The 13,453-nt window shown below is 35.9% G+C and overlaps 1 protein-coding gene across 1 annotated transcript in view; it reads right to left on the bottom strand.

The window, feature by feature from the left end:
* Positions 1 to 1,494: 1,494 nt before the first annotated feature.
* Positions 1,495 to 13,453, bottom strand: part of LOC104531822 (protein kinase C epsilon type) — a gene marked incomplete at both ends in the record, with an annotated part of 12,541 nt that continues 582 nt past the window's right edge. The window contains 7 exons of the mRNA XM_010176828.1: positions 1,495 to 1,668; positions 2,993 to 3,207; positions 4,840 to 4,936; positions 6,125 to 6,267; positions 8,939 to 9,071; positions 11,226 to 11,311; positions 12,694 to 12,728. Of these exons, the coding sequence (XP_010175130.1) occupies positions 1,495 to 1,668; positions 2,993 to 3,207; positions 4,840 to 4,936; positions 6,125 to 6,267; positions 8,939 to 9,071; positions 11,226 to 11,311; positions 12,694 to 12,728 (883 nt within the window). The remainder of the gene's footprint in view (positions 1,669 to 2,992; positions 3,208 to 4,839; positions 4,937 to 6,124; positions 6,268 to 8,938; positions 9,072 to 11,225; positions 11,312 to 12,693; positions 12,729 to 13,453) is intronic.

Genomic DNA, 13,453 nt, shown 5'->3' with positions numbered 1-13,453 from the left:
CATTTTCACTATATTCAGAACTGTATAAACATATTAAGCATTTGTTATTTGCATATTTGAACACACTATAATCTTGATCCTACTAGCCATCTCCCTATGGCTTTCCCACTGCCCTATTCATCTTTCCTAGAAACTTTGCTGGAAGATCTTTTAGTTACAGCCTTTCTGTAATTCTACACACATAATTATTGCAATTGCTCATTTGTGCCATATGTAGTTTTGGTTATAATATGTGCATATGTAGGTATTTATACATGCACATGCATACAGTCATACACACCACTAGTAACTCTTAATTTTGTTCAACCTGCTAATTTAATTATTCATTTAATCTGACAAATTTTTCTATTAAATTGACTCAAATACTCAAATGTAGTGTCTTACTGAAAGAAAAGAAACCAAAACCCAGAAGTTTTAAGGAAGTTGATTGCTTTTCAAGTGTTTTATTTAAAACATACATATATGCTAACATTTAAACTTATTCCCTATAGGCCAAAAACTCATCCCATTGAAATGAATGGCATATTTAGTTCAACAGGCAGAAGTTCAAACCTTAGTGCTTTGAAATAGTAAACATTTTATCCAGCACTTCAAAAATAATGGATGATTCTGTAAATAAAATTATAGATGTTTGGTATTCTACCTGCAAGACAGATTAACTTTGTGGGGTTTTTTGGTCCATAAAGCTTTCTGGACTAACAAGTAAAAAATTGTCAGCTCAGTTAAATGACAAGAGAGAAATAAGAGACTAAAAAATTAAACACAGAAATATTCTGTGAACACAACTGGTTTCAAGCACTTTGACTGGATTCAGAAATCCTACAGAGTCAGCTACGCCATCCAAATGTTCACTCACATTTAAGCAGTGAATCCAAAACATGTGCCATGAAGAGGAATTCTGTATGAAAAATTACCAACAGTGAACACACTAGGGGAGCAGGCTCTCATTATCAGCTGTCTGCCCTTCTTTCTCCCTGCTCCTCAAGCACATCAGAGACAATAGCACTACAGGAACTTATTTGATAAGCAGTATACCAATTTCCTTTCTTTGTTGAACATTTTGTATACACACAGCACAACAGAACTGAAAAAATGAGTGTTCTGTCATAATTTGATTTCTGACAAGATCATTTTAGAATTTTTACTCTGAATACTGGATGTTAAAAACATTTGTACTTAAGTCAACAAACGATACATCCTATTAATGTATAGAAGACATCCAGAAAACGGTACTTCAGTAGTTTTTTTGCGTTTTATGCATGTGGGGTATTTTAAAAATTTTTTTTAACTCATTTACTGCCATCTCCTGGTACTTACAAGGTATTTAGGGTATTTAACAGCAGCCAGTACTCCTATTCAATACTCCTGAAATGCCAAAAACTTCTCAGAAATATTTTCAGAATATTGCTGTACTTTTCACATTGCTGTCTTTTATTCTGGAAATAGTGAATATTGTCCTTGGGCACAAACTGGTAAAAGGTTCATGGAGCTTACCTTCGTCTGGAAGCAGCAGTAAAGTTGTGTTAGGTATGGATGTTTCCGTGCTAATGCCAGAATTCTCTTTTCTGTCATTGTACAGTCTACATCGTCATCTTGAAGTATGACATCTTTCTTCAAGACTTTCACTGCGTATACTTCATCTTTTCCTTTTAGCTCAGCTAACATTACCTAAAACAAACAGAAATTCTGTTTACATATGAACAACAGATACTATAAATGCAGGGTTGCATGTGAGTTTGACCGCCCTGGAAATATAAAGACAGTAACATACTTGGTTGAATTAGGATGTATGTTTATGAAATTAAAAGTAATGTAATTTTAGAAAAAATATACCTCTGCTATTCTTTAAATTTGAAACAGGCAGTATTTATTTTGTTTGTTAGTTAAGAATGCAGAAGATAAAAAGTTTTTATCCCCTCATTCAAATATGTTAATGAGTGCCTATTAGTGAGATCTCAAAAACTAAAAATGGAAGGAAGTTGATATAGAACAGAAATTTATTTCCCACTTTTATCTTCTAGTTTTGGTAGTGAGATTTGTGTGTGATGAAGTTAGTATACAATGCCACCTACCATTCCAGCTGCTTTAAAGCTGTTGATTTTAACTACTACTATTGTTTAAGGTTCAAGTCCTATACTCTGTTTAATGTCAGTTCTGGCTTGGAGCCAGGACCATCTTCAGAGAAAGGATTAGAAAACAGGGAGACAAAAGAACTGCTTTACTACTGTTCCCCTGCATCTGCAGTTCTTGTATATCAAGGAAGGAAGAGTGTACTTGTAAAACATTTCAGTCCTCTTTGATTCCCCAGTGCATAGCACTGTGAAAAGAAAATCTGTAAGCCCTGTAAACAGAGCAACTCCCCTTCCACTCTCATCAATTCCCTACTGTGGGAAGGTATCTGGAGAGTTGCATCTTTGCCACATGTGTGGTAGTTTGGGCACCTAAGTCTTTTGCACTCGTCATATCTGAGTGAAAATGCTTGAGTTAGGCTTCCTCCAGCACTGAACACACCCACTGAGGAAAAACAAGCACACAAACTGTTCTATGAAGTAAGTAAACTTGAACTGGGTATTATCTAGAAAGGGAATGAACTCAGAACTCCACAGCATTATTCTTGGACTGATTTTTCCTGCCTGACCACAACTAATTATCTTGTTGAACACTATGTATGTAACTGTATGTGTGTCTTCATTACCAGTATCCTGAAATAATGAAACAATGAAATTTTTTTTCAGAAGGCTTGACTCTAGTTAATGAAAGCCAAAGCACAGAAAACGCCAGCTGATCAGGATGCTGATATTCCTGATCTGTGGGGTAAAAGCTGCTTTTACCCAAAGGGTAAAAGGAAACCCCTAGAGTGGAAGCACTTCCTGAATGTCATTATGAATATTTTCAAAGCAGTACAGTCAAAAAAAGCCTGCACATCAGAAAAAAAAAAAACCCAACCCAAAAACAAGACCAAAAAACCCCAAAAAGCCCAGAAGCTTCCCACCTTGCCAAAGCTGCCTTTTCCTAATACTTTGATGAAGTTGAACTCTTCAAGGCCTATTCGCTTGGTCTGGGCCTGTTTGACCTCCCCGTTTTCACCATTCTCCCCAGGTTTGTTAAGCTGGCTGTCTGTTGACGTTGTAGCTGTTGCCCTGTGTTCCTCTCCCCGATTGTCAAATGATAACGCCTTCCTAATGTTGTTTTCCAGCTCTTTGATTTCTGTGGAAACAAGAGAAAAAAAGTGGTTGTTTTAACCAACCATCAGAAAAATAGCCTGTGTTAGTTTATAACAGTTTTGGGAAGAGAGATTTATAACCCTCCAATGCTGTGTATTTAGCATATGTAGCAAACTGCTACATATGCTCAACCAAAACCCTGCTCTAACAGGAAGGGTGGTCTTTAAAAATGAACCTAAGAGAATTACATATCCAAAACTTGAAAGATAAGTCAGGATAGTAGCCTAATAGTTGTTTAGTGATTTTGGGTGTTCCTGTACCCCAGAGAAGTACTTTGTTTTGAAAACCCCTATCTTCCTGCAGCACTTACTCATCTTCCTGCTTAAGTATTTTTGAGTTGTATCTTCAAAACTTCAAAGGATAGTTGGGCATCCCAGTCCTTGAAGTCAACATGAATGGAGCATCTTACTCAGCTCCAGCTGCTATCAGACGCCTGCCAATAAAGCATTTGACCACTTCCTAGTGCTGCTTCAAGAAGCAATTGTGTAGATCTGCTAAATGATTCTGAGGGTTTCTCAGTGTTAAACACAGTGAGTCCTGGTGACTAACAGAGCTCAGGGTCTGCTTCAAGATCTTGCATAGTACTTCTGCCTGATGGCCTTGGAAGCAACAACTTTACAGGTGAGCTACAAAAGTGAAATTTAAGTGAGAATTTAGACAAATTATTTGCTCTTATTTTAAGGAAAACACCAGATATTTTAAAAATATTATCTAAACAAAATACTGTCTGTGAAACCAAAAGGCTGACAAATTTAAATAACTTCTGGACTCAAAGTTTTACAGTACTTATTACCATGGAGCTCTGGAAATATCTTTCCTAAAAATAAGGCTGAGTAATTTCTCAACTGCAAACAGTTTTCAAAGAATTTGGCATAAACATCTTCCTATGTTTTGGTGTAGAGATTCTTCATACATAAGATACCTCATAGACTTCTGATTTTTAAAAACAACAATCAGATCAGATTAAAAAAGTGCTGCTGACATACAGGTTCTGTCAATTAGGCTGTTCAGCTCAATAAATCAGGTCATATCAGTGAAGATTAATATATTTGTCTCCAAATCTATGCATGAAACAAAATCACTGAAAGTAAACATGGTTTTTTGAAGCCTCTAGAGACCACACAGACATGACAGCATAGCATAACTAGATGCAAGCTTTTATTATCACAAATGTTCAATGTGGAACTGCAAGGAAGCAATTTTATCTCAAAAACTTATTATCAGATATAAGCTTTTCAGATAAATAAAGTCCCTCTCAAGATCTGTGTTACTATTTAAAATGTTCTCAGTCTTACAATAGAATATATAACCTCCTTACATAAAAGCATCTGGCTAAGCAAGGACTCATCTAGTAAACTTAACAATATTTTAAGATGACTGTTCTGTAATTTTCCTTTTAAAAGACACTTAAATTTCTCAGATTTAAATGAAATGAGAAGCAGGCCTTTTAAAAAAGCTTTTGCCATTCCTAAATTTAAGTGCTTCATTTTCTGGTGGCAATTACTTCGTGGATTTGGTTCTAGATATGCTGGCACTGACAGCTTTTTTACTCCTCTTAAAGAAGTAAAATATGTGACAATACATATCAGTTAGGAAATAAAAAGAGATGTTCAACCTTGATCACATGGAGAAGTTGGTGCTGACTTTGACCTATCTTCTTCTGATGATGCGCTTCCAGGAACTGGTTGTTGAGTCTCTGCACCTGCAATTAGCTAGGAACAATTCCAAAAGGGGTACTCAGATATGACATACTCTCGTGTCACAAGGAAATTTAATTTAACAACCTTAATTCCCAAGTAGAAGTATGAAAAAAGTGAAGATGTTCTACCCCTATAGGTTCTCACTGGAAGGACCTCAACCATACAGTAGATGGCATCATATCAAATGGATAACATAGTATAAATAAAGAAAGAACTGTCAATTTAAAGAAAAATCGGTTTTTAAGGTGAAATAAATGTATTAAGCATACCCAGCAAGTGGAAAAGTTTTGAATAGCCACTGTAAGTCTGTGTAGAAATCTGTCCAGTAAATACGTTTAACTACAACAAGTATCGGCAAGCACTGCAAACTAACTCATACAGTAACAACATGACAACATCTTTTCCCAGGAGTCACAGATCAATTAATTTATTCCTGAGTTTTCTATGTTTCTGTAACATTTTAACAGTGTACATAGGATCCAAGTATGCAATAATCAGTAAAATGAACAGAACCAAATGTCAATGTTTTAAGAAATTATGATAAAAATTGCCTATTTCTGTAAGTGAGAGCAACAGGCCTGTTGCCACATTCATGCAAATAGAGATAGAATGTGCAGCCAAATTCTGATCCAGGATACTTATTATCAGTCCAGAATAACTCAATCAGCTTTGGACATACTTGAGGTGACCTAGGCTTTTCATTTCTAGAACAGCCTAGTTCTTCCTAAAATAGTGATGACAACTCTGGAACCATCATCTGGCAAACAGCTCCTCTTCACGAGAACCAGCACATTTCTCATTTACCAGCATTTACAATGTTATATAGTAGTGCTGTGTCTCAATCAATCAGTTACCCAATGTCCATTCTGACCCAAAGAGATATTTACGTTTTTATGAACTGTTGTGTCTGATACTGTCTCTCCATCAAATCTCCTTCCTCAAACTTAAAAAAGGGAAATCCCTCCAGACTCTATACAGACTCCAGGTTTGCAAAACTGTAGCAAGTCAAAATAAATTTAATACCAAAATTCAGAATAGATGATTTGCAGTTATAAATCAAAAGCCAAAGTCTTAGTGCTGTACTGACTTAAAAAAAAATCTTGCACAAGTCAAGCAAGTGGGACTGAACCCCAAATAGTAAAATTACAATGCAGCCATACTCATCTCATTTTTTTACGTGACACTACATAGTAAAATTACCTTTTTCCTCCTCTGCCCACTGTTAGTGATCTTATCTGGAGTGACTCCAAGATCTGCAAGCACTTTAGCTATGCCTCTAGCATCCACTCCACAGTTTGGTGCCACATTTGTTTCACAGCGTCGATGTACATTCATCTTGCAAACTGCAATGAAATGTAAAGTAATAGAGTAAATAAAATACTACCCTGGCATGCATTTGTCTTACTTAAATCAGACCTTATTGCACCTACCAGTAACTTTTTCAAATAAATATAATTTCAGTAGAAAAATACTTCGCTGGATTTGCAGTGACTAATATAATATAATATTCAATGCCAATATAAAATTATTAACCTGGTTATCATTCTTCTGCTATGATAATGCAGAACAGTGTTTTCACACAGTACCCAGGACACAGGAACAAATGAAAATTTCTAATGTTTCTGTGAATCTTAAACAGAATTTGAAGAAAACTCCCTCAGAACTTGGATTTTATCAGCCCACTTCTGCTCTCACAGTTAGAGAACATTAGTTCCTTATATATTCTTGCTTCTTACTCTACTTTACTCAGGTAGATTAACTCCTAATGTAGGTAGGCAGAAAAGCAACAGTGTTTTAAGTTTTAATTAAAGTCTTTGTCACTGTTAGACATTCTCCTTCTTTAGATGGCAGTCCAGTTACTAAGCTCTTTTTCTTAAATACCATCTTCTGAAACTAGCATACCAGTAGGAGGAAAAAAAGTTTAAATTGCTTCCAGGTTATGGGGTAGGGGTGGAGAACACAGCTCCATTAAAAACAGTACAGGGTGGATTTGTTAGGGCCAGATGACAAATTTTATCTTAGACGTCACTGCCCTCTTGTGGAGCTAGGCATAAAGGGAGGGAAACTGCAAGTGTTACTAAATACTAGATTAACATTCAATTGCTCAAATTCCTCAATTACTTTTTCGAGAAAAAAATATTAAAAATTTTATGCATTTATAAAGCTTCATTTCATTATATCGTTCATCAATGATACTTTCACTTGTGTAAGACCTAAAGAAACAAACCACATTTGCGTCTGAGACTACCCACAGGCATTATATCTGCAGCAGTAACCAGGTGCTTCAGAAAGCAGGTGCCTCTTCTTTTCAAGTATGTTTCAGCTCACAAGAAGAGCAAAAAGAATTTGCTACACATGGTGTTTTCAGTGCATGTATATTCAGTGACAAAAGCTCAGTGGCAAAATGTTTGACCTAGGATCCACAACAGTGGACATTGAGGAACTGAACTGCTTGACACAAAGCAAGCAGGAAAATTCTGTACAGTCCACCTTCATGAACATATTTTGTAAAAAGAAGCACAGGAATAAGAAGTTAAAAAACCAGAAGAAGAATAAATCTCTGGAATACACTTTTCATGGTGTTAATAACCACACTGGGCAAGCAAGTACATGTCTGGAGAAGGGAACATTGTTCTGCACTTGCTAAGAGAGAAAACAAAGCACAGAGAAAATTACATTTCCAGCTCCACTACATTCTAGATTTCATGCAGACAATATTGTATTTTATAGGCACTAATCTTATGAACATGGAGTAAGCAACACAGGCTCTCTGAACTATTGTTTCTACGCATCTGCTACCCAGTAAATGCATACATATGAGAAAGAACATTATTTTCTATAGTTAAGAGCAAATGAACCAATACGGTACTTGAGAGAGCACATGAAAGTGAACTAATATATTCACAGATTAAGTGGAGAGAGATACTATGGCTCTGATTAAAAATCAAAGACAAAAAAAATCAGGTTTAATTGAAAAGTCTTCTCTGAATATATCTCCACCATAATTAAGATACCATTTGAACAAAATCTTCAATAGTAGTAAAGTAACAGTATTTAGAGTCTAACATTTTATCACTGCTCACTAGGTAGAATCACAAGGGAAGGCCTGAACTTCAGAATGCTCTCACTGTGAATTACTTCGCCATGAAAGAAATTTCTTCTTTCCCTTGCCGCCCAGTAATTTGTGACATGAAACATTAGGCTTCACCTTCATCTATAGTTACATCTTGTCTTAAATACTGCAAAGGATATATTTCATAGAATACCTGTTTATACACATGTGTGACTCCATGTTTCTGCAGTTGAGAAGTGTACATAACATGATTTTTTTATTTATGAAGATGGACCTACCCATTCATAAAGGTACTTATAATTCCATTAGGTACAGCTTTCTAAGAATCTGACAACCTTCATGACATCATTCCCATTAACCCACTGAACCCATTGAAGCCTTTTATTAACTATTTCTAAAATATTATTTTCCTTTGAAAGTGTTTGTACTGTTTTCTCCCCCATTTAGAATATATAGATCTGCTTGAAACAAAGAGATATGGAACTAATCATTTCTGTTTGTCAGCTAAAATGACATGAATACACCTTCCAGCAGCAACTTCATATACAGTTCCTGTACAGAGTACACAGTCCTTTAACTGCAGAACATAATGAATCATCCTTCAAAGATGGGCCACAAAGATGAGCATCTCCCATATGAGGAAAGGCTGAGAGAGCTGGGACTCTTCAGCCTGGAGAAGAGAAGACTGAGAGGGGATCTTATTAATGTCTATAAATACCTGGAGTGTGGGGGCCAAATGGATGGGGCTGGGCTCTTTTCAGTGGTGCCCAGTGACAGGACAAGGGGCAATGGGCAAAAACTGGAACACCGGAAGTTCCAGTCCGCTATTCACTTTCTAATAATTTCTGTACATTCTGGAGAAGACAGAATATCTGAAGTTCTTTCAAAGTCTACAAGTCATTCACAAAGAAAAAGAAAAGCTCTGAAGTGGTAATCCTTACCTTTGCATTGTAAACCTTGTCTCAAAAGACCCCAGAGCAATGAACCACAGTGGTCACAGAAGGTGGGCACTTTGTAATTGTGAATGCTGAACTTGTGAGGCATATTGACACTGAAACGCTGGGATCCCACTTGCTGAAAAAGGAGAACACAGCATATTTTATTCCAATTAATTTCTTTACAATCAGTGTATGCCAAAGTCTTTTTACGTTTTGAAACCACACAGAATTCCAACAAGATGAAAAGGTCTGTGCTCAGATGATGATCTTTGCATTGGATATACTCCAGCCCCTGAGTTCTTCTCACTACTTTTATTAGGGGAAAAAGAGGGGGAAGGGCTGCTGTTGTCCAAGAGATAAAGACCAAAGTCTACTTCCTAGTACTTGTGGGAACAACAAATACATAGCTATCAGGAAAGATCTCTTCATGTGGAAGGCAAGGAAGTCACTCCCAATTGTTGCAGGAGCAGGAGACCCAACTAATACAGGATTAAGAAATAGAAATATATCACAACCCCTTTACCTTTTCATATCCCACTCTTCTTTAGATTATGAAAATGACAAGGATAAGTTGTTGTGTTCAGGGATTCCAAGGTATGATTACTTACTAACTAAAGGATGTCACTGATAAGTTTTTATCGTGGTCACTGCATAGCAGGAGATTAATTAAGATATGTTTTTCCTTTCCTTTTCTATTACTGCTGGTTTCTCTCCAGTGATCTAGTACCCCTTCTGAACAGTGAGAGCACTCTATCAGCAAAGCATACATGTCTCCACCAGTCTGGAGCCTGGAAATATAAATCTACACAAGATTTTGTACCTTCCTGTAAGTACTAGGCAAAAAGAGCACTAGCCATACACAATCCTTTATCACAATCCTCTGCACGTGATCAAGTTTCAGACGTAAAATACTGGTTGCGAATCAGATATGAAAGAATGCTTCCAGTATGAAAAATGGCAGTGAATTGCACAGGAAGAATGAGATCAATTAGTGTCTCAGTCAAATTCATGTCTAAGTTGAAAGAGTGGCTTAAAACAATTGTTACATACAACTCTGATTTGTAATTTAAAACTAGGCTTTTTCAAGTACATAAATGCAGGTTCTTAACAAATAAAACTAAGAAATGTACTTTTCTGTGTGGCCAAGGGACTGGGATCATCCACAGACTACCTCACTAATCCTATAGCAGGATAGTAGACCCTTGCTTTTGCACAAAACAGAACAGGACAGTGAGCATTCATTAGCTTTTCTGTTAAAACACAAACAAAAAACTTATGTATAAAATAAAGCATTCACTGGTTAGAGTTGAGGGCTACAACTATTTAAAAAAAGTTGTAAACCCCACCACCCTCTCCAACTGTCCCCTATCAACCCAGCCATAAAAGGATACCCCAAAGCTGAGGAATCTAAGGCAGCTGAACCCTACAGCAGTCACATCACTCCTTGGTGTATGACTGAACACAGAAATTAACATTAGTTTCCTAACCAAGCCTAAAAGGGTCATCTTAGCTGAGAGGGGCCTTTAACCCAAGTGAAAGGATTGCTTTGTTTTCTCTTCTGATCCAGAGCTGAACATGCTGTTGGTTTATCTATTTACCTCCCTGACAGAATGGTGCTGGAGGCAGCTAATTTAATTTTCAGGTAATGTCTTCATTTATTTAAATGCATGATATCATAAAGCTAGAGGTAGGGAGTAATTATGCTGAAAATCTGTTAGCTCTGCAGTACCTTGTGTTATCGCTACCGTCTTGCACACTATTGATGGGCCTTCTTCAACATACAGATGGGTTTTGTTCTACATTTTGACAGTTTGGATGCAGTCTTTGTTGAGGTGAGACTTTGCAAGTAAATTCTGGGTGGTCTTTTATGTTGATGCAAAATACTAAAGTATACTGTCTATCCTATCAGCTGCTAATGACTCCGCCACACAAAATGCAATTCAGGGATAAAGGGTCCCATCCTGCTTCTTTGGAATTAAAATTCCAAAACTCATATTAACTCAGAAGTGGAGAAATGTTAAAAATGAAAAGGGGCAGAAGGAGCTCACTGAGACTTTAAGCATTGAGATGTTATAAAAAATTTAATAATTAGACATAAATTGCAGTATAATAATTTCAATGTAAATGAAACTGTTATGGTAATCTGTCATTCCAAAAAAATACATCACAAGATGACTAGAAGGGCACAAAAAAGTCCAGAAAATTTATTGATTAAACAGAGGAGATGACACCACTTTGAACACATGAAAGACAGAATTTAATCTGAAAAAAATATTTTATAAACATTTACCTCATCGTGAGTTTCCTGTTTTTTTAAGCCAGCACACTTCGTTATTATAAGTTCATGGCATCTCTTGTGGACTACACAAGTGCAAACTATAAATAAAAAACAGAGAAAAGAATGCATTTTCATGAAGATTGATTTTAAAGCAAAAGACTGTTCTCAGAAGACTAGAAATGCTGGGACTTGAAAGCGCTGCAAGTGACTGGTGACTTCTTGAGTCCTATGAAGTAAGTCTGGCTTACAAAGGCAGAAGATAATGGACTTTCAAGAGACCAATGAATTTTAGGACAATTAAAGCATATCTGCCAAATCTCAGTATGTAAACCTATAAATTACCTTCTGAAATATTAAACACAATTTTTCTCAATTTTTACATGTTTCTTTATCTGTTAAAGTCCATGATCTCCACATTGGCAAAAGAAAAATTGCTCTCTGAAGAGCTTCCAGGGGAAAAGAGACATAAAGATAACTCATTGTAAATGCCAAAGAACAGAAAAAAACAAAGTTGAACATTCTTTCTGTAACATATTATCGTAAATTGGTAACAGTAAATGTTTCAGGAGGCAAAAATGCTTTTTCAATATTCATACTGATTACTTAATCAATAACTAACATTTGCAGATATGACAGATAAGAGTAATAATTGCAAGTTCTATTGTACTGTGGGATTCAAAGTCACTAAGTGAAGAAAAAACCCTTCAGAATGAAATAATGAATTTCATTTTCTTATAGCTCTGGTCATTTTTGTAAAAAAAAAAAAAAAGATCAGAACTCAAGGAACCTCTGCTGTATATTAATACAGCAATTCTTATTACAGCAAGTAAAACCACTACTTGCATTCATTTTTTTACAATGAGATTTCAACAAGTCTTTTGTAACTGAAAAATCATCACTAACTTGATTATTTCTACTTGTCAGATGAGAAGCAGAAAAACATCATCCCAAGAGGTGACTGCATAAAAAAATCAAGAGTACAAGAAATTAAGTTGAAAAATGGAGTTGAAAATTATGTACTTCTGCAGCCTTTGCTATAACCTTCTCTAATGATGACCTCTATAATTATCTCATCTATTTAATTATAGTCTTTGCAATTACCTGGCATTTTAAAATGAAGAATCTTAAGCAGAATAAAGAATTCACAATTTTAAAATGCAAGAAGTGAAAAATGGATAAGACAACATCTGCAGATACATCCCCCTGGTTGGATGTGCACCAAGAGATACCTAGGATCTGCTGTTCAGTGATGATAACCGTGCCCCTCCCTCATCTGTGCTGTCTAAGACCAACAGTTTTGAAAAATCTTACTGTGACTTACTGTAAAGACTGTATCTTTGGTGAAACAAACTTATTCTGTATCATCTTGTGCTACATTCTAAATGCTGTACATAGACAATACTTGATGAAAATATCTTATTATTTATATATTATAACATCAACATATATTCAAACTGTCCCCCTGTAGATTTTCTCTTACCTTGACACTGGTATCCCTGTTTTCCTATTACACCCCTGAAAACAAAAGAGTGTTTTAGAAAATGAAGAATATATATTTTTTTAAATTATTTTTTTTCCTTCTCTTTAAAGGACATGCACAAATTTAAAAGAATAGCTTTTAATAACCAATAATCTCATAACTGCATGCCTAGTCTGAGATCAGTTCAAAGTAGGAACCACGTTTCAGCTGCTAAGACATACGAGGTAGGATGACAGGCCATGAAGAGATTAATGTGTAAAGACACATTTACTATAATAGAATAGGCAAAGCCAAAGGGTACATAGAGAAGGAAGCCACAAGCCAGTAAAATGGTCATCAAGCAGGCCTCTAAACAGACAGAAGATTGTATTTGCCAATATTGTTGCTTGAAATCATCTTAGCTAACCTAAAGTCTAACCTGCAGACATTTCTTAGAGGAATGTAGTTGAGTTCACGTACAATTAACATAATTTCACATTAAGAAAGACTGATTGGTTACACACTCTTAAGAAATATTAATTATGGATCACATTAGATCTTATATGTGTTAAGGTGCAAATCAGTATCTCTGGGTAACTCTGGAAAACATCAGTAGTTACTGAAAAATAACTGAAATCTGAATGGCTCCACCACTTTTCCCTATCTGAAAGTTGTGAGTACTCCAAACTAACGCAAACCACCTCTAAAAGGGAGTTCTTGACATACACTGCAATAAGAAAGACCCTGTACACTGAGAACCCAAACCCCTAGACTATTAGAA

Source organism: Antrostomus carolinensis, unplaced genomic scaffold, assembly GCF_000700745.2.
Source record: "Antrostomus carolinensis isolate BGI_N321 unplaced genomic scaffold, ASM70074v2 scaffold14071, whole genome shotgun sequence".
In the NCBI taxonomy this organism is placed as follows: Eukaryota; Metazoa; Chordata; class Aves; order Caprimulgiformes; family Caprimulgidae; genus Antrostomus; species Antrostomus carolinensis.
Note: the sequence above shows the minus strand (reverse complement) of the source record. Positions and strands in the feature narration are given on the sequence as shown.